At 42.2% G+C, this 27,930-nt stretch overlaps 1 protein-coding gene across 1 annotated transcript in view; it reads right to left on the reverse strand.

The window, feature by feature from the left end:
- The window catches only part of LOC105468065 (desmoglein 2), a 52,828-nt gene extending 28,995 nt beyond the window's left edge, over positions 1–23,833 (reverse strand). Inside the window, exons 1-2 of the mRNA XM_011718027.2 lie at positions 23,696–23,833; positions 1,503–1,538 (exon numbers count right to left, since the gene is read on the reverse strand). Of these exons, the coding sequence (XP_011716329.2) occupies positions 1,503–1,538; positions 23,696–23,740 (81 nt within the window). The 5' untranslated portion in view covers positions 23,741–23,833. The remainder of the gene's footprint in view (positions 1–1,502; positions 1,539–23,695) is intronic.
- Positions 23,834–27,930: the final 4,097 nt, after the last annotated feature.

Here is a 27,930-nt window from a genome sequence, read left to right on the forward strand (position 1 = left end):
TGAAAATTTATTATGTGTCATAAATATAGAACATTAGTATGGTGTCCTATAACATATTAAACTGTTAAATAGTGCAAATTTTAAGGTATGCTTTGTATTTCCTATGAGGCTTCATTGTCTAAAAGGGAATATATATATTCCAGCAAACTGCATAGGGCCTAAAGAGATTATCTCCAAGCTGGTAAAGTGGTAGGGTTTTTTCTGGTTTATTTTTTCTTTTGAGACAGAGTCTCACTCTGTCACCCAGGCTGGAGTGCAGTGGCATGATCTTGGCTCACTGTAGCCTTGACTTCCCCGGCTCAAGCCATCTTCCTGCCTCAGCCTCCCAAGAAGCTGAGATTACAGGCATGCACCACCACATCTGTCTAATTTTTGTATTTTTAGTAGAGACGGGGTTTCACCACGTTGCCTAGGCTGGTCTTAAACTCCTAGACTCAAGTCTTAAGCAATCCACCCACCTCCGTCTCCCAAAGTGCTGGGATTATAAGTGCGAGCCACTGTGCCCAGCCAGTAGAATTTTGTTTTTAACTGTAAGAAATGATTTCCCAGAGTGAGAGTAAAGAATCATTTAGTAGCCTTACAAATTGGCAAAGTAAAAAATAACAGATCATGTCAAAAACGTTTTTTCTTATTAACTGAAAATGAAGTTTCATTTTTCTGTGGTGGCTTGTGATTTAAAAATAAATTACTAAATGTTTTTTAAGACTAAATCTTAGTAATCTATTGATATAAATTTGACTAAAACTAGGGAAACTGTCAGTTAATGAATTTATTGTTTTCAGGATTGGGTAAAGAATTAAATTTCCCATTTCATTTTCAGAACCTTAGGGAGAAAACCATTCTATACATTTCCAGTTGGGTTTTATAGGTGCATATATATTTTATCCAAGGCAAATTTCAATACAGCTGACCTGGGATCTTAAGATCAGAAATAATCCTTGTACTAGGTTTGCTTTATCATTTTACTCATTTTGTTGCTCTATGTAATAGGTATTTTACTTCGAAATATTTACACGGGTTATCACTAGGTCCTTGATTTTTTTTTTTTTTACTTGCACAAAATTTTCTATGACAAAAAATTGAAATTACTTTTTCACTTATACTTCACGAAGTATTCATTGTTAACAGCTTAATATCTTTTATGGTTTTTCATAACTATACAGTTGCACATATATACACAGATGTATAAAGGTCTTTTTGCTATAAAAATGGATTTATACTATATATCTCATTTTACCCCCTGATTTTCATTCAGCACCTCGTCATGGACATTCTTCCATGTACCATAAATGGTTTTAACATTCACCTATTGGTGGATACTTACATTGTTAAAAACTGCTGCACTGAACACCCCTGGATAAGCTCCTCTGCACTTGTTTGAATGGGAATCGCTGGGTCTAATACAATGTGTGTCTTTAATCTCGTAAAGCCCAGACAACCTGTTTGCCATGGAATTAAGCCTCCTGAGTCAAAAGGCAGAAATAAATCCTTTATTTCCTCACCTGTAAGTAAAGTCCACTTCCAACATTAAAGCAGATCTGTAAAATAAAATTATTAGATATTCAGCCAATTTACTGCTCAATTCAGTGTGAAAACATTGTTCATGAATAACGTACCACATTAAATATTATAGACATAAAAAAAGTTTAACCACTACTACTATCCTTTGTCAAGAGGAAACAAATTTAATTTTTCCCTTTGCCTTCCCTAATGGCCAGTGCCAGAGGAGAAATCTGTATCCTCCTGGATCCATACTGACTCCTCCAGAAAACAGTATCTTAAAAAACAAACAAAATCATCTGCCTTGTGAAATCTTAGTCATTATCCCATCCTTTTCTCCCCACCCTATGGTTTTTATCTTGTGTTCTCCAGGACCTGCTTACCTTTCCTCAGGGCCACCAGTATGTAATGTACCCCACACCCAGCTAACTCCCACCATCCCTATGGATGTGTGTGCATTACACACACACACACACACCACACACATGGACAGCCCATGTTCTGACTTTTCGGTTCCTCAGTATCCTTAGTCCCACCAACTCTTTTCTTTGGTTCTTCATAGGCACTGTCACACCGGGGACTTCATCACGACATAGTACTGTTCTAAATACAGTTATGCTTACTCTTAAATTTGCCCAATAAACTCCCATCTTGCTTTCTGAATATTTTGCACTCTAAAAAAATAATTTTAAAAACTGATACATTAAAGATGTGCATAGTTTTGGAATATATGTGATAATTTAATACATTCATATAGTTTGTAAAGATAGTGTACTTGGGATGTCAATTACCTTAAATACTTGTCTTTTCATTATGCTAGAAACATTCGAATAATTCTCTTCTAGCTGCTTTGAAATGTATAATAGGTTACTGTAAACTACAGTCACCCTGCTAATCTATCGATTAGTGTTCTTATTTCTAATTAGTGGTCTTCTTTCTTCTATCAAACCATCTATTTGTACCCATTAATCAATTACCTTTCCCAGTTTCTGGATTCTATCATTCTATTCTCTATGCCCATGAGATCAAAACTTTTAGCTCCCACATATGAGTGAGAACACGTTGTATTTGTCTTTCTGTGCCTGGCTTATTCAGTTAACATAATGACCTCCAGTTCCAGCCATGTTGTTGTGCCGCAAATGGCAGGATTTCCTCACAGTTCATTAATCTCCCTGCTGGCTTCATTCTTCTCTTGGCTCAATCTGAACCAGCACTTTCTAATATGGTAGCTACTTGTGGCTATTTGGATTTTAACTGAAATTATTTGAAATGAATAATCCAGTTGCTCAACAGCCACATGTGCTAAGGGCTACCCATCTGGACAGGGCGGACAGAAAACATTTCCATCACTGCACACAGTTCTACCAGACCAGTGCTAGCAGACTGCTGCCTGCCACTCTGAAGATGTCAGTGATCACCAGGGAGCATTCATTTTCATGACTCTTGCTATTCCTGCCTCACTTTTCCTCTCAAATCTAGAAACCTATTTAGTACTGACCACACACTGGCAATATTGCTAGAGGGGCCACAGTGGCTGAATAAATCTCTTACACATTCATGCTCTCAAATAGCTGTTCTTTCAGTGGGGTGACAGTTCCTTTCTAGTGTGACCATATGTCTGCATTTGCCCAAAGAGTCTAGGTTGACACCTGCTGTGAGGCATTCCATCTGTTAGCAACCCTTTCATCCTCAAAAGTATGCTCACACTATAAATTGTATCATCACCTTGTCATTGCCTTACCCTTATTGCATTTCTAAAATAGGCATTCCAAACTTTAGGAAATGACGCTAGTCACACCTCTGTACCTATTCACTCTTATGAGATGACCCCACATATTATTTGACTGACACTATCTTCAGTCATCCTCTCCTTCCTTTCATTCCCCAGGGAAGAAGTGTCCTGACTCCTTTCCAAGGCAAACCATCATTTGTGTGCTTTATTTGCAACTCTATTTGTTCTCTCACATTTATCTTCAAGAACCTTAATCCTTCCACTAACCTTTTATTGTCCTTCTCCACTGGCTAATCAACACATTTATTTCCTTCTGATTGACAAACCAAATATATTTAGGTTTTCCTTCTCTTAAAAAAGAAAACTAGACCCCTCTCTTGTTTCTGTTAACAATCTATTGCTCTATATCCCTCTCTTATAATTCCAAACTGAAATTATTGTCTATATGTATTGCCCCCACTACTCCACCTTCCATTTATGCATTAATTCACTGGACTCTGTCTTTGGTGTAGACTGTCTCAGTTGTTTGCCTTTTCCCATCTGCATGGTCACATGGATCCATGAAGCCCTACTTGGTACATCATGGGAAACAAGGCATTCCCTAAAATTTCAGTCTCTTTCACATCCTTTGTATTCATTTGAAAGCTTCCTGTAGGGTCCATTCCACATGTGAACCCTTCAGCCTCTTTCTTTCCTTTCCATTGTCAGTTCATGTTCTTGGCTCTCCATTCCAAAAAGAAACTCAGGGAGAGGAGATGTTCAGCTTCTAGTGTGGGCTTCTCTGGGGCAGATGAACAATCATGGCTAATTCTCTATTTTATGATCAGATCTATGATCTCTTCTTCATTCTCTCTACTATTAATTTGCCCAGCTAGCAGTGGCCAGAGATGTCTCTAACCAAGGTGGTGCTCCCCAAATGTATGTATTTTCAAAGGTGGCATGGTATGAAAAGCAAGGGAAAGCAATGCTGAGATAGATCACTTCTCTCTGCGTGTTCCCTGGGTGGGAATTTTCAAAGGGAAAGATCAGTGCCTGGATCAGAGAGGTCCCAGTGTCCACATCATCAGGGAACAGTCTTCAAATTTAGTATATGTCGGCCGGGTACAGTGGCTCACGCCTGTAATCCCGGCACTTAGGGAGGCCGAGGCAGGTGGATCATGGGGTCAGGAGATCGAGACCATCCTGGCTAACGTGGTGAAACCCCGTCTCTATTAAAAATACAAAAAAAAATATTAGCTGGCCATGGTGGTGGGCGCCTGTAGTCCCAGCTACTTGGGAGGCTGAGGCAGGAGAAGGGCGTGAACCTGGGAGGTGGAGCTTGCAGTGAGCCGATATCGCGCCACTACATTCCAACCTGGGAGACAGAGTGATACTTGGTCTCAAACAAACAAGCAAATGAAAGTTTAATATATTTCTTGCCCATCTTTCTAACCATCAGACTCTTCTCTTTGATACAGGCCATATTAAGGAGTTGGCTGCACTGAATATTTGCTACTTTTATTCTTCCCTACAATCTTACTGGCCCTAGCAAGAGGGTATAATTTACATGTTATTTTAAGTAAATATTATTATTCTGACCAAGTGTCATCTGTTTTACTAGGGTATAAGAAAATGGAAGTAACTTATAGTCCTCTAGTCAAAGGTAAATTCATCATATGAGCCTCTTCACTGATTTTTATTGGAATTTACTTTCTAGATGTGATTTGCTCAGAAATGCAGAAAATCGCATGGTTACCAACAGTGCTTCTTAAACTTTAATGTGTATTATGTTCACTGGGGACCTTGTTAAAATGAAGATTCCAATTCAGTAGGTCTAGAGGTCAGCCTTACACTTTACATTTCTAACAAGATCTCAGATGATAGCAATGTTGTGGGTTCTTGGACCAAATTTTGAGGAGCAAGATTATAGTATGTGACATGAAATATCATTTGTTTGTTTACGTACAAACAACAGTCAATGAAGTCTGCCTTATTCATTATTGTTTCAGTAGTCAGCACAAGAATTGTTGTGACTCTTGACTGCTGGTATCTCGAAGGCAGAAATTCATAAAATATATTTCATTATGTATGTATTTTTAACATTAAAATCATTTTAAATTGCAAACATGTATAAAAGTGGAGCGAACAGTACAATGAACACCCATATAGCTAACATCCAGTTTCAACAATTACCTAGTACACATTTCTTTTAAAATGTTTTTACTTATGAATAATTTTAGATTTACACAAATGTTGCAAAGGTAGTAACAGCAGTTCCTTTCTCCACTTTCCTCATATGTTAACATCTTAAATAGCTACTGTATATTTGTCAAAATTAAGAGACTAACATTGGTGCATTTAGTTAATGCACTGTTATCTAAATTCCATACTTTATTCGGATTTTACCATTTCTCCCACTAATGTTATTTTGCTGTTCCAGGATCCAATCTACCATTCCACACTGCATTTGGTGATCACATCTCCTTTATATCCTCTGGGTTTTTGACAGTTTCCCAGTCTTTGTTTCTCATGACCTTGATGGTTTTGAGGAATACTGGCTGAGTATCCTGCATAATGTCCTCCAATTTGGGTTTACCGGTTGTTTTTCTCATGATTAGACCAGTATTAGGTGTTTTTGGAAAGAACATCACAGAGCTTAAGTGCCCTTTTCGTCACACCATACTAGCTGGTATGTAATATCCACATGACACCACGGGCTAAGGTACTGATTGCAGTTTCTCTGCTGTAAAGTTACTATTTTTCCCTGTCCTTATTCCATTCTTTGGGAGTGAGTCATTAAGTCTAACCCATCCTTAGGGCAGAGGGAAGCGGGGAAGAGATTCTGCCAGATAAGGTGCTTTAGTCTGAATTTCCTTATCTGTAACAGGAGAGGAATACATACGTGGCAGACATTTTCAATTGTCTAGCTTATTGGCATTCTCTCTCATCTTCAGTGTTCATAAGACTCTATTTTGTACTCTCAGGTAGACCCTGCCTAGCTCATGGAGCTGAATGACTGGTATGACAAAACAGGGTATGTATGCCTGTTTACTTTGATAGTGGCTGGTTTAGGCATAAATGTATAAGAGAATTTTGGCCAATGAGGTATCAGGAGACCCTACAAAAGATTCTCCTCACTGATTAAAAGAGAAGCGCATGCATAACCTCCCTGTTTAAGTGCCTCTGGAGACTGCTGAGTGAGGAAGTGACTTTTGGAATAGCTACAGCCATGCTGTGACCATGAGGGGAGAGCTAACGAAATGCTAGAGAAGCCAAACTGAAACCATAAAGGCTTTAAGTTACAGAATCATTCAAATCTGGACCAACTCTCTCTCCAGACCTCTACTTATGAGATATTCAATATTCTTTTCTTTAACCTAGTTTTAGTTGGGTTTTGTTACTTGCATCTGATAGCCACCTAACTAGGACACATCCGTTTTGCAGGGCTGATGTGCAAATTAAAGAAATACATGAAATGTAACTATTGCAGTGACTGGCATTCAATAAATAGAATTTATGAGACATTTCCTCAATTCTAAGTCTTGCATGGTCCTCATCTTAAAATTTCTGCAAGTTTGAATTAATTCATAACCTCAATTTCCTGAGCTTGTAGGATATGGTAAGTGTTTGGGTGAGGGAGAAAGGACAAGATGGAGGAAGGTGAACAAGAAGGCACAATCCATGTTGCTTCCAGGTTCTTCCTCACCAACTTTCCCGTGCCCGGGAAGATGCAGATCAACCGAGCATGCGCCAGGTGACGTCAATCCGAAGAGATTGAAACTTACCCAGCCATGCCTACAGAGACGCCCCGATCACGCCCTTATCGCGCCCACTGCCCTCCGCCTTCCAGTACCAATGCATAAAAGTCCGCTGCCGGCAGGAGCCAGCGTGACTTCTTCGGCCCCTCCTACTTGTGGATCGGAGAACCTCACCCGAGAGCGCCGGCGCGACTTCCGTGGCCCCATACCTGAGGACCGGAGAACCTCGCCTGAGAGTGTGTGCATACTTGCAATAAAAGACTGCCACTTTCTTACGTACTTTGGCCTCATGTTTAATTATTTAGCTCTCCTAAATTAAGTATTAAATTAAGACAATTATTAAACTAAATTAAATTAAGACATTTCACAACTGGGCATTGGGCAAAAAGGTGTCCAAATCCTCGCCCACCTACCACGCCGTGCCCAACCTGCCAACAGGAGAAACGTTGGAAGTCTGATTGCCCTGCCAGCAGGGAAGGCATTGCGCCTCAACGTGGTGCCTCTCCTCAAAGGCCGGAAGGCTCCTTCCAGCTCGTACACCTGGACAACGACTGATGATGCCCACACTCGGAGACCCCGGTCATCCTCGCTGAGCCTAGGGTAACTATACAGATAGCGGGTAAGCCAATTTCTTTTCTCATCAATACGGAAGCTACCTATTCTGTTTTGTCAACCTATGGAGGTCCTAGCCAGCCATCCACTATCTCAGTAGTTGGGGTAGACAGTAAACCGTCTAACCCTCGCCAGACCCCAGTGTTAAATTACTGCCTGGACTATGCATGCTTTGCCCACTCTTTCCTCATCATGCCCTCTTGTCCCACCCTCCTCTTGGGATGAGACATCTTAACCTAACTCAAAACATCTATTCCCCTTCCCTTTCTCCAGGTGACCAGGTTCTACTCAAGGATCAACACCCTTCTCAAATTTTCCCGCTTCCTCACTATTAACTGACTTTTCCCTCATAAACCCCATAGACATCCTCCTTCCCAACCCATTCCCCAACCAGTAGGTTTCTCAACTTTTTACTCTCATAGAAGACCTAGCTTGGCAGGGTGCCCTTTGTGATTTCCTAATTCCCATACTAATCCTCTGCCTTGCCTTATGTTTTGCTCCCATTTTAATAAAATTTCTCCAAGCCAAGGTCCAAGAAATCACCTGAGTCACCTTCAACCAAATGCTCCTGTATCCCTACATCCAACTGCCAACCTCAGACCCTAACTACGCCCCTTAACAGCAGGAAGCAGCCAGACAGACAATGGCGCCCCAAATTCTTATAATCAATAAGAGGTTGGACTGTTTGGGTGAGGGAGAAAGGACAAGATGGAGGAAGGTGAAGAAGAAGGCACAATCCATGTTGCTTCCAGGTTCTTCCTCACCAACTTTCCCACACGCAGGAAAATGCAGCCTGCGCCTGGGAAGATGCAGATCAACCAAGCATGCGCCAGGTGACGTCAGTCCGAAGAGATCGAAACTTACCCAGCCACACCTATGGAGACGCCCCTATCACGCCCTTATCCCGCCCACTGCCCTCCCCCTTCCAGTACCAATGCATAAAAGTCCGCTGCCGGCAGGAGCCAGCGTGACTTCTTCGGCCCCTCCTACTTGTGGACCTGAGAACCTCACCCGAGAGCACCAGCGCGACTTCCCTGGCCCCATACCTGAGGACTGCAGAACCTCACCTGAGAGTGTGTGCATACTTGCAATAAAAGACTGCTGCTTTCTTATGTACTTTGGCCTCATGTTTAATTATTTAGCTCTCCTAAATTAAGTATTAAGACAATTATTAAATTAAATTAAACAAAACAGTAAGTAACACAATATTCTTACCCTGTTGGATGCTTACATACTGGGGAGACAGACAAAGACAGACCAGGTTTTGGTAGGAGCTACAAAAAAATTAAAACAGGGCCAGGAGAGTAGAGAATGATTTGGATGTGTGGAAAAACTCTCAGAAGGGGCTGCATCTGCAGAGACCTGAATGGTATGAGGAAGCCAGTCAGGCAGAGTCCAGCAAAAGGAACGCCCAGGCCATGTGGTGATGAATCACTGATGATGTCACAGGGATAATAGGCCAGTACCCAGTCAGGGAGAGGACTTCGGGTTTTATCCTGAGTGTGAGAGGAAGCCACTGGAAGCTTTTATGTTTGGAAACGATACAAATCAGTTTATGTTTGAAAAAGCTCACTGCTGCTACTGTACAGAGAACAGACCATAAAGGGGCAAAAACAAACATATGGAGACCAGACTGTAGTCACTGCATCATTGCAGGAGCGGTGCAATAGATAACACTAGCTTAAACCCTGGGGGTTGCAGTAAAGATGAAAGAAAGTAGATACCTCTAGTGTTTATTTTGAAGGCAGAGGCAACAGAGACCTGTGAATGGAGTGAATGAGGGCGAATAGTCAAGATGACCCTTAGAATTTTGACCCGGAACACCTGGGTGAGTGAAGGCACCATTTCCAGAGATGAGACAGAATGGGGAGAGGGATGGAGTAGGCTGAAGGTGGGGCAGGAGGGGGGGGTGGTGTTGAGGGAGGGGTGAAATGGGAGGTAAGAGCTGTTTTTATGTGTTCTATGTGAATGGCCTTTTGGATACAGGAGTTAGTAGCTCAGAAAAGAAGTTATGCCTGGAGATAAACATTTGGGAGTCATCAGTCGGTTTTAGTTACGGAACTGAGATGCATATTAGAGGTCTTGTACATCTTTAATGTAATGTTTCTTTTCTTCTCTCAAAAGGCTGGTATTAAATTGCTGAGCATCTAGGGAGTCAGTGTAACACAGGCAAAGCTAATCTGCTGTGAATCTGGACAGTGGCTATCAGGGGGCTCATAGGGACTGAAGGGAGCACAAGGGGCCTTCTGGGATGCTGGCAGTCTGTTTCTTCATCTGGTAACTGGTGACATGGTGTTTTCAGTTTGTGAAGATACAGTGCACTCGTGATATGCGCACTTTTCTGTATGGATGTTACACTAAAACATAAAAAATTGATGTGCATCCTCAAGTCAAGGTTGTCTTGGAATCTAGGTAATAGGGTTCTGCTATCTGCATTTTTTATAGCACCTATTGCAGTAGCATGTTTTTAATAAGGTGTGATGGACTGAAATATTTGCTTCATTCATTGTACAAAAAAGAAAAAAGAACTGCACTAACATTTTGTCAATTGTGGAACTGTTTGTTTATTTGACTAAGCAAACAGTTAAGATCTCAGCCACTGCTTTCTAAATAATTTGGATCTGGTTCCTTTAGATCCTGTATCTCACAGAACACATTCTTAATTTAGACCAATCGTTCTCCACTAGGGACAGTTTTGCCCTGCCCCGCTCCTCCTGCCACTGGGGATATTTGGTAATTCTGGAGACATTTCTGGTTGTCAAACCAGGTTTGGGCTTGAGGTCAGGGAGATAAATGCCAGTGGCATCTAGTGGGTAGAAACTAGAGATGCTGTCAAACATCCTACAATGCACACGATAGCCCTTACAACTGTTATCTGGCTCCAACTGGCAAAGTGCTGAGGTTAAGAAACCATGGCTGTGTTTCTCTGATTGGAAGCTACTGTAGTACCTAGGGTCAGGACAGTCATACAAGCTGCAGAGGACTGTGGAGATTCTGTACATCTCCAGTGGGTAGTATACTGCAAATAACATGAATGGAATAAGCAGAAACTTTCTGCCTTAGTCCTCCATTCCCACTTCCTGGCACTTTTAAAAAAACCTGTCCACTCTGTAAGTTTGAGTCACTTCCTGTGGGGATGCTGTATAGGGGTTTCAAGCATCGGAAGGGTGGCTGGACAAGATGGCCGATATGGTTTCCTCCAAACACTAAATGTGTGACTTTTTTTCTCACCAGGAACTTGGTGACAGAAAAATGTCACCTGCAACATGCCTTTAAGACTGACGAGGAAAAGTAAGCTGCTAGTTCCTGTATCCAAAGCAGTGTTTTCAGATGAACCAAAAAATTCTGCAAAAGCTTTTCTAATTTGCTAACTCTAAAAAAGTAACTTTATTTTAACTAGTTTTGCTGCTTTGAAAAACATGTAAAAAAATTTCCTACCATTGGATCCTGCACATCTTATAAAAATTGGACTTCCTGGTATCTGGCAAAATATTTTTTTTTTTTTTTTTTTTTTTTTGCAGAGGCATGAGGGAATACCAAAGAGCATCAATCAATGTAGTCGTTGTTTTCAAGGTCAGCACTTTTAGAAAAGACTTTCTGTTCTGAAGTCACCTTGATGAGTTTAAACACGAAGAATCCAGGAGGACTCATGAGTCACTGGATGGCAGCTCCTCCTGGCTGACAGGTTCTCTATCAGAAGTCTTTCCTTTAAAGTAGAGAATCTTGAAGTGTTCAGTGGTTTTACGGTGAGGTAATCCCTTAAACTTTAATAACTCAGACTAAGAGATATCTTATTAAAAATGGATGTAGAGAAATACAAATTAGTTTAAAACATTATTTCAACTTTGAGTCCCTATAATGGCTTCTAATGTCCATTCAGTGAGAAATTACTAGAAGGTAAGCAGTGTGCTCAACGGACTCTCTTTAGAACTTAAACACAGAGGACGTGGCACTTGCCAGTGGTTCTTTAAATTCATGCCCATCTCAGGCCCATCATCTAACATCTGTGTTATTTTCTTTCCTTATGTTACTCAACCTTCCAACCAGGCAGAATGTTTTATAACTCTTTTGTTTCTCCCTTTTATTGTACAGGAGGTCAAATCAAAAACTGCCCAGAAGATCCCTGGTTTATCCCCAATTCATTCTTAAAGAGTTTTCAACTTTGGCTGAAATAATCTGAAAGAAATAAAACGAGATAAAATAAAGGGAGTGGATGCCACTTGTTTATTTCCTCCGGTCACACATCCTGATTTTTCTGTTTGTATTGGCAGAGCTGGTGGTCTGGTCTGCAGTAGTCTCTGTAGCCACAAAGAAGGCTCTGTAGTCTATAGTCATAGAAATGTACACATTCACAAGAGTTCCAGTGACCCAGTGCAGTCACGGTGGACCAATGATTTTGGTGATCTGCTCTGATAAATCTGACGTGGGTCAGGTTTATGTTAGAATTCACCAACTGCACTTTTTTCTTCTTAATCTTATTTTGGGGATGGGAGGAAGAAAAGGCAGTTTTTATAAAATTTATTTTAAGGCTAACCAGCACAACTTATTTAGAAAATTCCAACTTAAAAGTCCAACTTATAGATGATCTAGACATTTCTATATTCCTATAGCAGTCTCACTCAACAGCTGATTTAAATACGTAATTATATTTTCCACAATTGCTAATTTTAAAAAAACAAGAGCAATATTTTGAACTTTCAATTTTTGAAGTCTGATTTGAATGTTAGATAATAATAAATATTTTAGATCTGACAATAATAAAGTCGATGACTTATCAAAATCTTTCACCTGTTCTTGGGATGTTTGGGCTAATCTGAATGTAACAAATACGATTTTAGGTGAGTCATATTGAAGTTAGTTACACAGAGGAAGACAGTTTCTTTGAAAACTTTTTATTAACTCACAGAATTTTAAAACATGCATTTAGCAATGCTTTGCTACCCTTGACTTGTTCATGCATGCTGTGAATTCTTATTTCAGGTAAAGTTTGGTATATTCATGGACAGTTCCTATTTTTCCCCTTGGCATAGGGCTTTTTAATATTTAATCTTTTCTACTCCATTTATTTTTATTTTCTAATTGGGATGTTAACAGTGGTTTTCAAGCTTGAGTAGCATTAGAATCACCTTGATAAAACACAGATTACTGAGCCCCGCCTTAGAGTGTCTGACTCAGTAGGTCTGGATGGGGTCCAAGAATTTGTATCTAACAAGTTTCCCGGGGATGTTGATGCTGCTTGGTCCCAGAGGTGGGACCACACTTTCGGACACCACTGTGTAAAATCACGTGGCAGCATAGGAAAGGGAAGAGGAGAGCCTGGATAATTCATAAACTGGATAATGAGCCCCTAGTTACGGAGAGACATGTGAAAAGATGTCTTCTAAATCAGGCAATTCAGGCTGGGTTCAGTGGCTCACGCCTGTAAGCTCGCACCTGTAAGCTCACACCTGTAATCCCAGCACTTTGGGAGGCAGAGGTGGGTGGATCACCTGTGATCAGGAGTTCAAGACCAACCTGGCCAACACAGTGAAACCCCGTCTCTACTGAAAATACAAAAATTAGCCAGGTGTGGTGGTGCATGCCTGTAATCTCAGCTACTCGGGAGGCTGAGGCACAAGAATCACTTGAACCCAGGAGGCAGAGGTTGCAGTGAGCCGAGATGGCGCCACTGCACTCCAGCCAGGGTGACAGAGTGAAACTCTGTCTCAAGAATAAATAAAAAAAAATAAAATAAATCGGGCAGTTCAGTGACTGTGAATTCTCCTCATCACAAAAAGATTTTTCATTTTACAAGTATTCATCAACTACAATTGAATTACTTTAGGTAGTGTTTTCCCTGGTTTATATCTCTTCTTCTAGTTCAACTTTTACTGGTCCTAAGCATTTGTCACTTAAAAAATACTTTACCATTTTATGGTGTTGGGAAAACTGGCTAGCCACATGCAGAAAACTGAAACTGGACCCCTTCCTTATACCTCACACAAAAATTAACTCAAGATGCATTAAAGACTTAAATGTAAGACCTAAGACCACAAAAACCCTAGAAGAAAACCTAAGCAATACCATTCAGGACATAGGCATGGGCAAGGACTTCATGACTAAAACACCAAAAGCAATGGCAACAAAAGCCAAAATTGACAAACAGGATCTAACTAAACTAAAGAGCTTCTGGGCAGCAAAAGAAACTATCATTAGCATGAACAGGCAACCTACAGAATGGGAGAAAATGTTTGCAATCTATCCATCTGACAAAGGGCTAATATCCAGAATCTACAAGGAACTTAAACAAATTTATCAGAAAATAACACTCAACCCTATCAAAAAGTGGGCGAAGGATATGAACAGACACTTCTCAAAAGAAGACATTTATGCAGCCAACAAACATGAAAAAAAGCTCCTCATCACTGGTCATTAGAGAAATGCAAATCAAAACCACAATGAGATACCATTTCATGCCAGTTAGAATGGCGACCATTAAAAAGTTAGGAAACAACAGATGCTGGAGAGGATGTTGAGAAATAGGAACGCTTTTACACTGTTGGTGGGAGTGTAAATTAGTTCAACCACTGTGGAAGACAATGTGGTGATTCATCAAGGATCTAGAACCAGAAAAACCATTTGACTCAGCCATCCCATTACTGGGTATATACCCAAAAGATTATAAATTATTCTACTATAAAGACACATGCACATGTATGTTTACTGTGGCACTATTCACAATAGCAAAAACTTGGAACCAACCCAAATGCCCATCAGTGATAGACTGGATAAAGAAAATGTGGCACATATACACCATGAAATACTATGCAGCCATAAAAAAGGATGAGCTCATGTCCTTTGCAGGGACATGGATGAAGCTGGAAACCATCATTCTCAGCAAACTATCACAAGAACAGAAAACCAAACACCGCATGTTCTCACTCATAAGTGGGAGTTGAACAATGAGAACACATGGACACAGGGAGGGGAACAGTACACACTGGGGCCTGTTGGGACTGGCGGGGGAGGGGAGAGATAGTATTAGGAGAAATACCTAATACAGATGATGGGCTGATGGGTGCAGCAAACCACCATGGCATGTGTAAACCTATGTAACAAACCTGCACGTTCTGCACATGTACCCCAGAACTTAAAGTATAATTTAAAAAAAAGGAAAAACAATACTTTTTCTTTTCATTGAAGTCATTGTTGGGTTGCTCAAACAAGCAAACCTAACTAAAATACAATTTCAATTCAAAATAGCATTTATTACATGACTAGAAATGTAAAAAAAAAAATACCATTTTATTGGTAGGTGTTTTCTGTAATGGCCACAAATGTTTTTGGAATTAGGCAAAATATAAATAAATCTGTACGACAGACTTCACAAAATTTGATAAACAAAAAGTGTAGGCTGTTTCCACTTTTTTGCTGCAGTTATATTCCTGACACTACACTGAAAAGTAAAATGAAGACAATGATTTCTTTTCACTGAGAAGTTTAAGAAAACCAAGAGCTTCAGACTGTCCTTTTTAACCATTAGATGGCACTGGCCTGTCAGTAAGGCAAACTGCAGCAACTACCAGAAATTAACCCACAGGAGACTCCAAGGTCCAAAGTGGGAAGCAAGCATTTCATTAGTCTCAAATAAGTGGATCAGCAAAATTGAAGAGAGTGAAAATCAAGGGCTTTAGAAAGTTGTATGTACAGTTTTGCAGGATTCTCTCTCTGAAATGAGGTAAATCTTAATTTACATTTCTTCTCTTTTTCCTCTCTAGAATGATTCTAATTTGCAGTGAAATTAATTATCTAGTTCCAGAAGTTCAGATCTTATTGATGACTCACTGTAGCAAACTGCTGTAAGGGGAATTCTCGATGTCTCTGGATTGACAGGCATTTGGTGCCAGGTGAACCTGGGTTTGATTCAATTTCACCCATTATTAACTTTCACTAAATCCAGTGACTGGCACACAGCAGATATTTAAAAAATGTCAAGTTCTTGTCCTTACACTCCTTTCTCCACTATAAGCTCCAGGATTGCAGGGGGCAGTTCACATGCCCTTCGAAGACTGTTGGTCATATAGTGGATGCCCAATTTGTGAATGCTAAATGCATAAAAGTTAAACAAAAATTTGCGACTTGGCTGGGTGCAGTGGCTCATGCCTGTAATCCCAGCACTTTGGGAGGCCAAGGCAGGCCAGATCACAAGGTCACGAAATGGAGACCATTCTGGCCAACATGGTGAAACTCTGTCTCTACTAAAAATACGAAAATTAGATGGGCGTGGTGGTATGCACCACGCTACTACCAGCTACTTGGGAGGCTGAGTCAGGAGGATCGCTTGAACCTGGGAGGTGGAGGTTGCAGTGAGCCAAGACTGTGCCACTGCACTCCAGCCTGGTGAAAGAGAGAGACTCTGCCTCAAAAAAAAAAAAAAAAAAAAAAAAATTACTACTCAACCCACCTGGGCATTAAATAATTCTCTTTAAACACATGAAAATCATATCATTATTCCAGCTTTTCTAAACATAGAAAGATACTTTAACTCAGGTTTTTAAAGAATACATCTGTGCCCAAGGCATTTAGCTAGTTTATAGATAAAAGATACAAATATCTTGCTCTGAAGAAGCTTACAGTTTAATAGGAGGATCAAACTAGTATGAGGTACGAAACCTTAATTGTATAACTGACGGCTATAAAAATAGTTCTGGGGAACTCAGAAAAGGCAAGATTACTTCCTTGTGGGGAATTCAGGAGAGGTTTAGCAAGGAGATAGCAATGGTCTTGGCCTTGGAAATGGAAGATAATCTGTTTCTGTGCCTATAGGAGGAAGGAAAACGCACAGATGAGAGACTGCATGTGCCAGAACATGGAGATATTTGGACAAAAAATGAGAAGTAGTGTAGTTTTGGTACCTAGAACTATACAATGGTGGCAAGTAGAAAATAAGGACAAAGGCTGGGCGCCGTTACTCACGCCTGTAATCCCAGCACTTTGGGGAGGCCGAAGCGGGCAGATCACGAAGTTAGGAGACTGAGACCATCCTGGCTAACACGGTGAAACCCCGTCTCTACTAATAATACAAAAAAATTAGCCGGGCGTGGTGGCAGGTGCCTGTAGTCCCAGCTACTTGGGAGGCTGAGGCAGGAGAATGGTGTGAACCCGGGAGGCGGAGCTTGCAGTGAGCCGAGATCGTGCCACTTCTCTCCAGCCTGGGCGACAGAGCGAGACTCCGTCTCAAAAAAACAAGAACAAAAAAAACAAAAAGAAAAGAAGGACAAAGGGTTGAGCTGAGGTTCTTCACTGATCTTATAAGGAGTGGAGAGTCATTGGCAGCTTCTCATTAGGGAGACTATGTCGCTAGTGATTCTGAAAGATTTTCTGGCAGTACAGTGCAAGATAAAAGGCAGGAGACAGTTCAGAGATTAAAGTACTAAGTTAGGGAGATGGAATGAGGAACAGCATCAGGGGAATGGCAATGAGATAGACGGGTAGAAGTAGGAGCCTTTATGGGGACAAAAATCCTTGGCAATGCCCTGTGTGGGGATAATAGGGAAGGAGTCAGAGGGTGTCAAGGTTTTCAGTCTGAGTAGCTAGAAAGATGCAATTCCCAGAGCACAGACTATAGACATGTTAAGCTCAGGTCCTTGGGAAAGTATTTGAGTAGGGAGGAGAGATGCTAGGTAACAGAGAGCAGGGCAGTGTGGCTCAATGACGGGCATGGATTGCCTGGCCGCTGGGGACGTTCTCAACATCCACACACACACTGTCCTAAGGGCAGCATCCTCTTGGCCACTGCCATTCTCTCCCACCCCTACTTGATGTCTCCTAGTGATATATGTACTGTGTACCCCTGCACCTGCCCCATTGTGCTTGGCCAGAAAAAAAAGGAGTGAGAAGCACTGCAGGTTCCTGTAAGTGAAAGGAACCCCAGAATACTGAGGAAGCAAAGGAAGGTGATATCTGCACAAGAAATGATATGATTAATGGTGTTAAAAGGAGATGATGACTGAGCTAGTACCCTTGCCCAGTTTCTCAATTAGCACTTTTGGGGTTTAAGGAGACTGGATCATTAAAATGAGGCAGTGGGTACCAAACATTTAGTTTAATGCTTTTGTTTGCATTGTAGGGGGCTTGAAAGAGTGGTTAGATGGAGGTGTTTTAGAACAAGGGAAATCTAAACGGTCTCATCTCCTCTCATCTCCATCCAAAACACTCCCCAGTCAGCCAGTTGGCAACTTCTTGACTGATGAAAATAATCCACAGTCAGGCGTGATTTCGAGGTGAGACCTGGAACAGGGCTTGGCACAGAGTAGGTGCTCAATATTTGTTGAGTGGACAAATGTATCAAGGTGTAATCAACCCAAGAGATATTTGCCTTTCAAAAAGAGGGTCCAGACAAGTAAAATAAATCCCTACTTAGAACCTCTTACTATTTGCCTATCAGTTTCTCAATGTGGATGCTGTAAGCATTTTGGATAGAAAAATTCTTCACATGTGCCCAATTCTTGAAGGTTCTACAGAATGTAGGAGACTTAGTGTCCCTGGGCTTTGGGAACTAAATACCAGGGGCATCCTCAGGCACTGTGACAACCAAAATGCCTTCCCACCCCTTTGGCTCCCAAACCAATCTCCCTATGGCAGCCAGGCTGCTTCTCCCTCCCAGGCACCCCATGGTCTGTGGGCTTTTCTGCCTGGCTTTGATCTTGCTTACCAAGTCCTCAATGCCTCTTGCCTCTCTTTTTAACCAGGCAAAATTATACTTAATCACTCAAATCCTATAAAATCCTATCTCTTCTTTCTTGACCCTTTCCTGACCATCTCAACCAAAGCCCATCTTTCATTTATTTAGTGATGTGAATACCTCCCTAAAAACACTTCCTTGGCAATTAGCTTTTTGAGGCTTCTGTTGGCTTGAAGGCCTATCTTCCTATACATTCTTCTGCCTCACTTTCTATGTTCAAGCAACAATGAACGTTTAGGTTCCTCTGCAGAACCATGAACTGTTGTTTTCAGGCCTTTGTAGATGCTCTTCTCTCTACCTAGAATCTATTTCTCTTCTTATCATCTCATTAATTTGTAATTATTCTCAGATACTAGCTGGGATACCCAGTGCTGAGACAGTTGCTCCTTCTGTAGGCTCCATGGTATTATGTTTCTCTATTATTACTCTTCTTACTCTATTGTTACCCATTTGGAAGTTAACTATTTACTTGCTGCACTATTCATTAGACTGTAAGCACCATGTGGGCAGAACATGTCTGGCTTTTTTATAGTTTCCCAGTGTTTAGCACATTGCCTAGCATCAAGCAGGGATTCACTAAATACAGGTCATGTGTGTTTGGTTTCTTTTCTTATGGACATTTCTCATCTCACTATAGACCATGGTATGAATTCTTTTGTTCCAGCTTCTTCACTCTAATCACCAAGCTTTGCATATGATAAAAACTTAATAAAAAACAAAACTGAGAAGATAGTTTTTCATCATATACAGACTATATGTTTACAAGCTGTTATCAAAGCTACTGAAATCTGTGGCAGAGTGAAAGGGGAAAAAAACTGTGATTAAAAATTGCTCAAATAGATCTAAAAGTCCTTTATGCTTTCAATTAAAGTTCCTTCCTTCCTTTCTTCCTTCTTCCCTCCCTCCCTTCCTTCTTTTTTTTTTTTTTTGACAGAGTCCCCCTGTCACCCAGGCTGGAGTGCAGTGGCACAATCTCGGCTCACTGCAACCTTCGCCTCCCAGGTTCAAGTGATTCTCGTGCCTCAGCCTCCTGAGTAACTGGGACTACAGGCATGCGTCATCACACCCAGCTAATTTTTTGTATTTGTAGTCGAGGCGGGGTTTCACCATGCTGGCCAGGCTGGTCTCAAACTCTCTGACTTCAGGTGATCCGCCCACCTTGGCCTCCCAAAGTGCTGGGATTACAAGCGTGAGCCACCGTGCCCAGCCTAAAGTTTCTAATTTTAATTACAATTTGGCAGTTTTCAAAAATACCAATCCGTATTCAATGTGTAATTTTTCCCATGTAAATTTTTCTATGTCATAAACTATTTTGCAAAATATAGACCAGTAATTCTCATGCTTGCAACTGTCTGACAATTAGATCAATTGGGAAGTTTCTATAAATACATATTTATATTGTAGTGAGCCTGCCCCAGGGCTCACTACACCCACACACCACAGAATATTAACCTTGGAAATTTTAATCTAGCTTATTGGGGATTTCTAATAATCAGAGAGAATGTAGATCAATGAATGCTCATGTCTTTTTGTAAAGTACTTGCCTTAAGTTATAATTAAAGAAAATTTTTGTTAAGAGCTGCCATTTTCCCATTACCTACTAACTTTTAGAAACAAAAACCAGCAAGAAATCCATGTTTCTAAAATCCTTGGATATGATAACTGATTATTCTTATGGCTTCAATATTCACCATCTAATTTATACTTAAATGTATTCTTTAATATGTGCTATTCAGTTGTATATTAGAACACTAAGCATAACTCTGATATTATTGATAATTTATAGATAGTTGAATCCACTTGTTATGGATCAAATTATGACCTCTAAAAGATAATATATTGAAGTGCTAACCACCAGTACCTCAGAATGTGACCTTATTTGCAAATAGGGTCTCTGTAGATTTAACCAAGTTGAGGTCATTATTTTGGGGTATAATCCAGTACAACCGATGTTCTTATAAAATGGGGAAATTTGGAGAAGGACACAGACATGCACAGAGGCAAGACAATATAAAGAGACAAAAGAGAGAATGCCATGCGCAGATGGAGGATTGGAGTAATGAATGCACCTACAAGAGGAGGAATGCCAAAGACTGCCAACAAACCAGCACACACTTGGAAGAGGAAAGGAAGGAAACTGGTTTCAGAGGGAGCATGGCCTTGCCCACACCTTGATTTTGGATTTCTAGCCTCTGGAACTGTGAGATCACACATTTTTGTTATTTTAAGCCACCCAATTTTTAGCACTTTGTTACAGCAGTCCTAGCAAACTAACACCCTACTAAATATGGCTGCTTACAGTGTGATCTGCTGCCATTGAATCCTTAAAATGTAGTTAGACTTTAAAGCACAAGCTTCATTCGTCGAACCCAAACTTGAAGCAACCATCAGGAAATCTCTCACCCACGAGCCCTCCTTGGCAATTTGGCGAGGCCTCTGAACCCCTTCTCAGATTAACAACTTCAAATTTATAAAATAAAATACAGGGGATTATCAATGAACCCAATTATATTGAAATAGTTATCAGCATTTTAAAAATACCAATTTGTGATACAGCAATATCATGTATTTTGTTATTAACGTATCAAGTAAAAGATCTAGTAGAAAGTCTATTAGTGATGTTGAGAATAAATGGTATTTTGAGATCACCATAAGAAGATATAAAGGTATTTGTGAATTCTATTGTGATAGTCACAGCTACTGCTCACACTACTATGGCAGTGTCTTCCCCACACTCATCATTTAACGAAATACTACATTTCAGTCAGAAGGTAGTTAAAATATATATGTAATTAATTCCTTGCCATCTCTAGGAACCCCTTGAATTCTATCTGTGAACCATTTGGGAGTCGATGGATTGCAGACAAAGAACGCTTGAAGAGGAAACATTCTCTAATTTTACTCAGAAAATTATTTCTTTTTCCCATTTTGATACAGCTGGCCTAAATGTGTGATAGCTATGTGGGTGACACAGCGACCTTCTGTACTGCTGAGGAAAGCAAAAGGCCACGTGTCATAGACTCCACTGCAGGCTTCGTTCTGAATGGGGTTTGGGTTCAATCAGTATTTACATGAGATTTGAAAGAAGGAAGTGAAACAGAGCTCTGTGCCTGCTGTTTTTCCTGGCAAGCAGATGTGGATGTAAGGAGCTGGATTCTTTGTAGTCATCTTATTATGGCTCTAGTTATTAGATTCGTGAACACCAAGAGGCAAGGTACAAGCATCCATGTTGTTATGCATCCTAGCAGATGTGGCATGCATGGGTCTGCAGGTGGTAGCCAAAGTAGCACCCTGATCACAGCAGTTTCCAGACTGTGGGAGTGGCAGGGCAGTTCCTGGTCACAGGAGAGGCAGCAGCTCCCTAAGCAGTGTGGCACTGCTGTGTGGCTTTGAAGTCATTACTGACAGCTCAAATGGGAGTCTTCTCAATCCTTCCTACACTTAGGTAGTCAGTTTAGTGCCCCGAAATAAACCTATTCTTACTTTAAATAGCTACAGTAAATTCCGTTACCTGCAACTGAACTCTGACCTAACAGACTACAATTTATATTCCTTCCAGTGAAGGACCTGTTTCCTTGGCAACTACTTCTGTCAGATGAGTTGCTTTCCTTTTTTTTTTTTTTTAACCAAAAAACTACAACTGCAAACACACTGAGGGTAAAATGCTGCATTGCCCACTATTCTCTGGACAAAAATAAACATATTCAAATTTATACTGCAGAAAGTTTTATAGAAAATACATAGAACAGTCCAAGAATTTTGCTCCTGTTCTATTGGCTATAGTCACTTTCTAAAGATGTTTATTACTGCCCAATAAGGTAAAAGTATCAAATTGCTAAAGTGAAAGATATGCCTAATTTGTTTACCTGCTACTCTGTGAGTGTACAAATTGGCCTGATTGCTATATTATTTGAAGATTAAAGGTCTTTTGTTTTCATATATGGAAAGAATATGTAACTCTCAAAGTGAGCAAGGTGTCACACTAGCTTGGAAATTCTTCTTAACCAAGGAAACATCAAGGTGAGAGGATTAGTTGTTTTGCCATCCCGGAGGCTAAAAACGAAGCCCCAAATCATGTTTTAGAAAAGTTTTGTCAACAAAATGAACTTTCATTGAAAGTTACCTCAAAGTTACCTGGGCAAAACGAAATGGATAAATAGAACACGAAAATGAACTGTGTGCTAGGCCTGGACGTCCTAATTATCATGCTCTTCCACCTGAAAGTTCATGGAAATCTCTAGACTGGATTTAGTCACGCCTTTTTCCGTTTTGAGACACACACACACACACACACACACACACACACACACACACGATTTTCTTCCATATCACACCAAAACTCTAGGATAGAAGGGCTCATGTTTTGGAAGTTAGAACTTTGAATACAGTGAATGTATTTGCGTTTTTAATTATTACATAAGAAAACTGAGTATGATTTTGCATCTAATCTCTGTAAACACATATTTGTGAACTCTCTGGAAGGTGAACTCACACCTATATTTTCAGAATAACTGTCACTTTATTAAAACCCATTTAGTAAACCCCTATCAGCGACATACATACGCGCAACCACTTAAACAAAAAACCAACAGTTTAAAATCCAATTTGAGCATAAGAACTCTAGATCCAGGGACTGAACGTCGTCTCCGGGGGTTGAGGGGTGGGGCGTGGGGGAGGGGGCGCTACACTTCCATTTTCTGTAACCTTTTAAACGAATAAGTCTTCAAACTATTACATATGTTTATTATCTTAAATACTGGAAAACTTGTGAAACACCGACTCCATGAACTTTAAGTTAAAACTATATGTGGGTGATCCACTTATAAGCTTTGTAAATTACACCTTTTTAAAAAAAGAAACTACTTTTAGCCAACTTTTTGCACTCTAAGAATACAAGTATGTTCCTGGTTTCCCCAGTGCACTGGCTTGTGTCGGCGGCTAGAGGAGCTGGGGAATCCTAGGGAAATTCAAGGAACGTGGAAGTGGCGCGAGGTTGTTCCCTACTGCCCCCAGGTTTCTCATCCCGGAGACTCTAAACAAAGCCCCCGACTCCCAGCAATGGTGTTCCCCGCCCCAGGACTCACTACACCCGCACACCACAGAAAAGGGCGCTGGGGCCTGGGTGACGCGGGAAGGAAAACACAACTTCGACAGGTCGCAACCTACTCTCCTGGCTCCAGCCAAGCGGTTTTTCCGAAGCCCCAGGTCGGAACTCGCCGCAGCCTGCCCGGCCCTTTCCCACCTCGGGCAGTAGGAGGGAGCGCCGGGCTGGCGGGCGGCCGGGCGGCTAACGCACACAAGGGCGGCGGGCAAGTCTGGGCGCGAGCTCTAGACCTTGCCCACCGACGCCCTCCCCGGCGGGGGCTCCCCTGCCCCGTTCGCGGCACTTACCAGGAGAAGCAGCAGGGCGTACGCGCGTCCCAGGCTCCGCGCCATCGCACCTTCGCCTCCGCCTCCCGCCGTTGCACCGCTCCGCGCCGCCGCCTGCCCCGAGCGCGCACTCGGCTCCTCCCTGGCCCCGGCCCCCCCGGCCCGGCCAGGCCAACCACCCTCTCCCTCCCCGCCCCGAGGCAGTGTTCCCCGTGGCTGCCGCGCGGCCCAGCCCAGCCCAACCCTAAGGCGCGGCTCCAGGTGTGGCCGCTGCGAGAAAATGGAGCCCGGGGCCGGCCCGGGCCGCTCTTACACAGGTGGGGAGTTCCGCAGAGGAGGGAGGCGCGGGGTGGACTCCCGCCCCCTCGCACTCGCACCTGGGACCGTGACGTCCCTGGGTTGCGGACTGTGGGTGGCTGGCCCCGCCCCGCCGTTCTTTCCTTCCCGACCCCCTCCTCTCTGGAGAATGGCGGGAGGAGGGACCCTCCTGGAGGGGCTCGAGCTTGGTAGCGCGCGGATTGCAGGGCCCCGGCCCAAGGACAAAAGCTCCACAGAGCAGAGTCCTGCGGGACTAACCTGCCCAGTGGCTGCAGGGCCAGGACGCCCAGCGCCGCCCAAAGGTCCCGCGCTTTGTGATTGTGCTTTGGGCCCGGAGCGCAGGTGGCGCTGGTGACATGGGGACCCGCGTTCTCAGGGAAGCTGCGACCGCGGTGCGTTCGGCCCCATCTCCGGGAGCGGAGGTCGTGGAGCAGAATTTCAGGTGGCTGTCTCCGCAAAGGCTACTCTTCCCTACGGCCCTTCACTGCTTCCAACACGTTTGCAGCTTATCTGGCTCAGGGAGAAACAATCCCCAGAGCTCAAAAAGGACAATTCTTGGCCTGGGAGAAAACTCTGGGTTTTACGGGACATATATATACTCTTTGATATGATTTACAAATTATATTACACCACTAGCTAGATCAGAGGCCCCGCTCCAAGAGTAACTAGCTGGGTGGCCTGGACTAGCCTCTTTGAGCCTCAGTTTCCAGATCTGTCAAATGGGATTAATACCGACCAACGCACAGGGATGTTTTGAGAACGAAATTGGAACTTAAGCGTTCAATAAATAATTTTTAAAATTAGAACAGTATGGTTGCGAGGTAAGATGTTACATTGAAATCTTCTTGAAAAGCAGAAACTTAGTATGGGCATCCAAACACTAGAATCAGCGCCGGATTAGGAAACTTGCAAGAAATGTAACGACTGGAAGTAGCTGACGAGCCTATTCTGTGCGGGCAAGGGGAGAAGACAAGACGCAGACACACAATACCTTTAAGGGTAAACAACCTTTATCTCAATTACATGGCAATGCGGATATAATAAGGGAATGATATACTAAGCAAATTGCAATGGGAAGGGGAGAAGGGAAAAGATATATTTATATTTACACCCACCAGACTGTGGAGGATTCGCCACCAGACCCGGAAGCAACAGCCTGGGCTCCAGAGGCGGACACTACACTCACCAGACTACAGAGGATTCTCGAAGTTTCTGCATGCTCTGGGACCCTAGCTCTTTTTGTAACCAGTTGTTTGGCATGAGACCCAGTGACAAGGGCCCTTCCCGACTGGGCTCAAGGAACACAAAAAGGTCAACTTGTTTTTGCGATTGTCTGTTGTTTAACAACAACTAACAAATAGGAATAGATTAAATAGAGATTTCTTTGAAATAGAGCTGGATGAATTCCTCAAGGGGCTCACACTTGGTGACCATTGTTCCTGTCCATGTTCAGTTGAGTTCACATTTAATATTTAACTTTTCCTCCACGTTCAGCTTCAATTTGATAATCAATTGCAGGAAAATACCCCTACAGATACATGGGGAAGGCATAGTTGACCTAGATTACAGATACAGGGTAAACACAGGAGAATTAAAAGCAACAATAATAACCACACCACCATGGCTTTGCAAGGAGAGTAATGTTGTAAGAATTGTCAGGGATATACCCATAACATCCAGTACGCAGTAAGGCGCAAACCCCTCCTTGGGTTGCAGTAAGCATATCTAATGCCATTCCATTTGCAACACAACAGTACGCAGCTGAGCAAATTCATCTGCTAACAACATACGTCCAGTGCTACTATCATTAAGAGCTTTTCTTAGAAGTAAGCTTAATATTTTAATTGGTTGCTGAAGCAGGATTACATCGGCCGCAGGGGAGAATACTGTGATAGGGTACCACCCCTAGGGAGTCGGGTGCACTCGTAACCAGGGATGTTTGTGAGCATCTAGATTACTGGGGAGGGCAATATTATCCCGGATGGTGAATGGAATTAATGGCCATCCCAAAGTGCATCTCCCCATCCAATGTGGGGGCAGGTATTGCCACCCATAGGATCCGCACACCCAGAGGGCCCCCCAGGGGATAGCAATGGAATTACTGTAATCATAGTGTACTCATGTGTTATAAAAGTAGGAAAAAGACTGTGTTTCACTGGGGATAATGTTGATTTGGAGCATGTGTTGACAGTGTCTGGCAGTAGAAACCCCAGAGCACCAAGCCTTGGTTTGGTCAAAGAAAGTCCAGGTTGGATTGCAAGTGTTGTTGTTGTGGTCCCATTTGTAGCGACATAGTCATTCAGAAATGTTAGCAGGGAGGATTCTCCAAGGTAGCCCATTCCCAGCGGCCTCCAGCAACTCAACGCATAGCCAACATAGACTGCGATTGGCTTCTTCTGCAGTGGTGGCTACCCAGTTGATGAATTTAATCTTGGCCTCAGACACAAAGACACAGGTGCTGACCATTAGTAGATAGGTTATTCCCTGTGATAACAAAAACGGAGGGGAATATGATATTATTTTTCATCTTTAGGAAATTGTACTCTGCTTCATTTTCTGCTCCTATAGCTACAAGGTCACCAGTCTTAAGGGTGGGACCTGATGGATGCTGTACCCAAATTTTGGCTCTAGGATTTTGGCTCCAGGATCTGAATTCCCCAGTTCTGTATGTAGCAGCCTCTGTTGGGGCAGAGATTTCCTCAGGGGTAATTGTTGACAAGGTTCCACTAACAATTGAGCAACTCGCATCTGAGGTTTTATAGCAAAAGAATCTGGAGTGGTATTGTATAAAATGATCTTTAACTCTCCCTGGTAATCACTATCAATTATACCATACGTTATAAAGCCTCTCATTGCAAGTCTTGAACATGTTGTAATCCATTCGTCCACATTCAAGTTTGCAATTATGGTGGAAATTTTGGCCTGTTGATCTGCCTGCCAATGAAATAAGTCTTTCAAGAGAAAACAGAGACGCATGAGCATCAACATGGAAAACAGTGATAATGGTAGTGTGTGCCAGGATTCAGATGTCTTCCCCGTATTGTTTACCCCAAACCTCTTTGTTCCCAATTAACCATTTGTTTTGTTACTGTTGGGGCATCCAGGTAGGAAGAACATTTGCTACTGACCAAGAGTTGGTATTCAAGTGACAAATCCCTCTGGCCTCCTCCTGAATAGCTCAGAGGACCACTACTAGTTCAGCCAACTGGCTGCTCCCACCCCTTCCTTCATCAGAAATGCTTATGCTTTTTAACAGGGTTATGAGCCATCACCTTCTAGCATCGGGTCCCATCAATGTATTTGGTAGATCCATCAGTAAACCAAGCATGTTTCTGATCCTCTGGGCTTAGTTCTTTAAAGCATTTGCCCCATTGGACGGGGGAGGTTTCCTTCCCTATCTGTAGGACTTGCTTGGTGATTTCCTGAGCTGGCAAGTTTTGTATATCCTCATGTAAAAGTGATACCCCTGTTGGTTTTGGCTTAGCCTGGTCTTGTATGTACCATTTCCACTTGATGATGCTACTTTCCCTATCTGGTAAGCTTTGGGGGAACTCATGACCCAAGTCATAATAGGAATTTCAGGCCTCATAAAGACATCATGGTTGAAGCAGAGGTGCGCCATTCCAGCAAAGCCCAATAGCAAGCTAACAATTGCTTCTAGAAAGGTGTATAAGCTTTGCCATCCTCTGGCAGTTTTCAGGTCCAAAACCCCACAGGTACTGTCTTCCCATCTTGTTTCTGCCTAAGGCTCTGATTAGCATGTTGATCTAGGACAGTTACTTGCAGTTCTGCTGGGCCATCCTGTATGGGCCATAGATCCAGGACCAGTTGCACTGCTTGTTTAGCTTGTTCAAAAGCCATGCTCTCTTCCTCTCCCCAGTGAAAGTCATAGCCTTTTCTAGTGACTGCGTGCAGAGGTTGTAAAATGTTACCCAAGT

This window comes from Macaca nemestrina, chromosome 19, assembly GCF_043159975.1.
Source record: "Macaca nemestrina isolate mMacNem1 chromosome 19, mMacNem.hap1, whole genome shotgun sequence".
Lineage (NCBI taxonomy): Eukaryota > Metazoa > Chordata > Mammalia > Primates > Cercopithecidae > Macaca > Macaca nemestrina.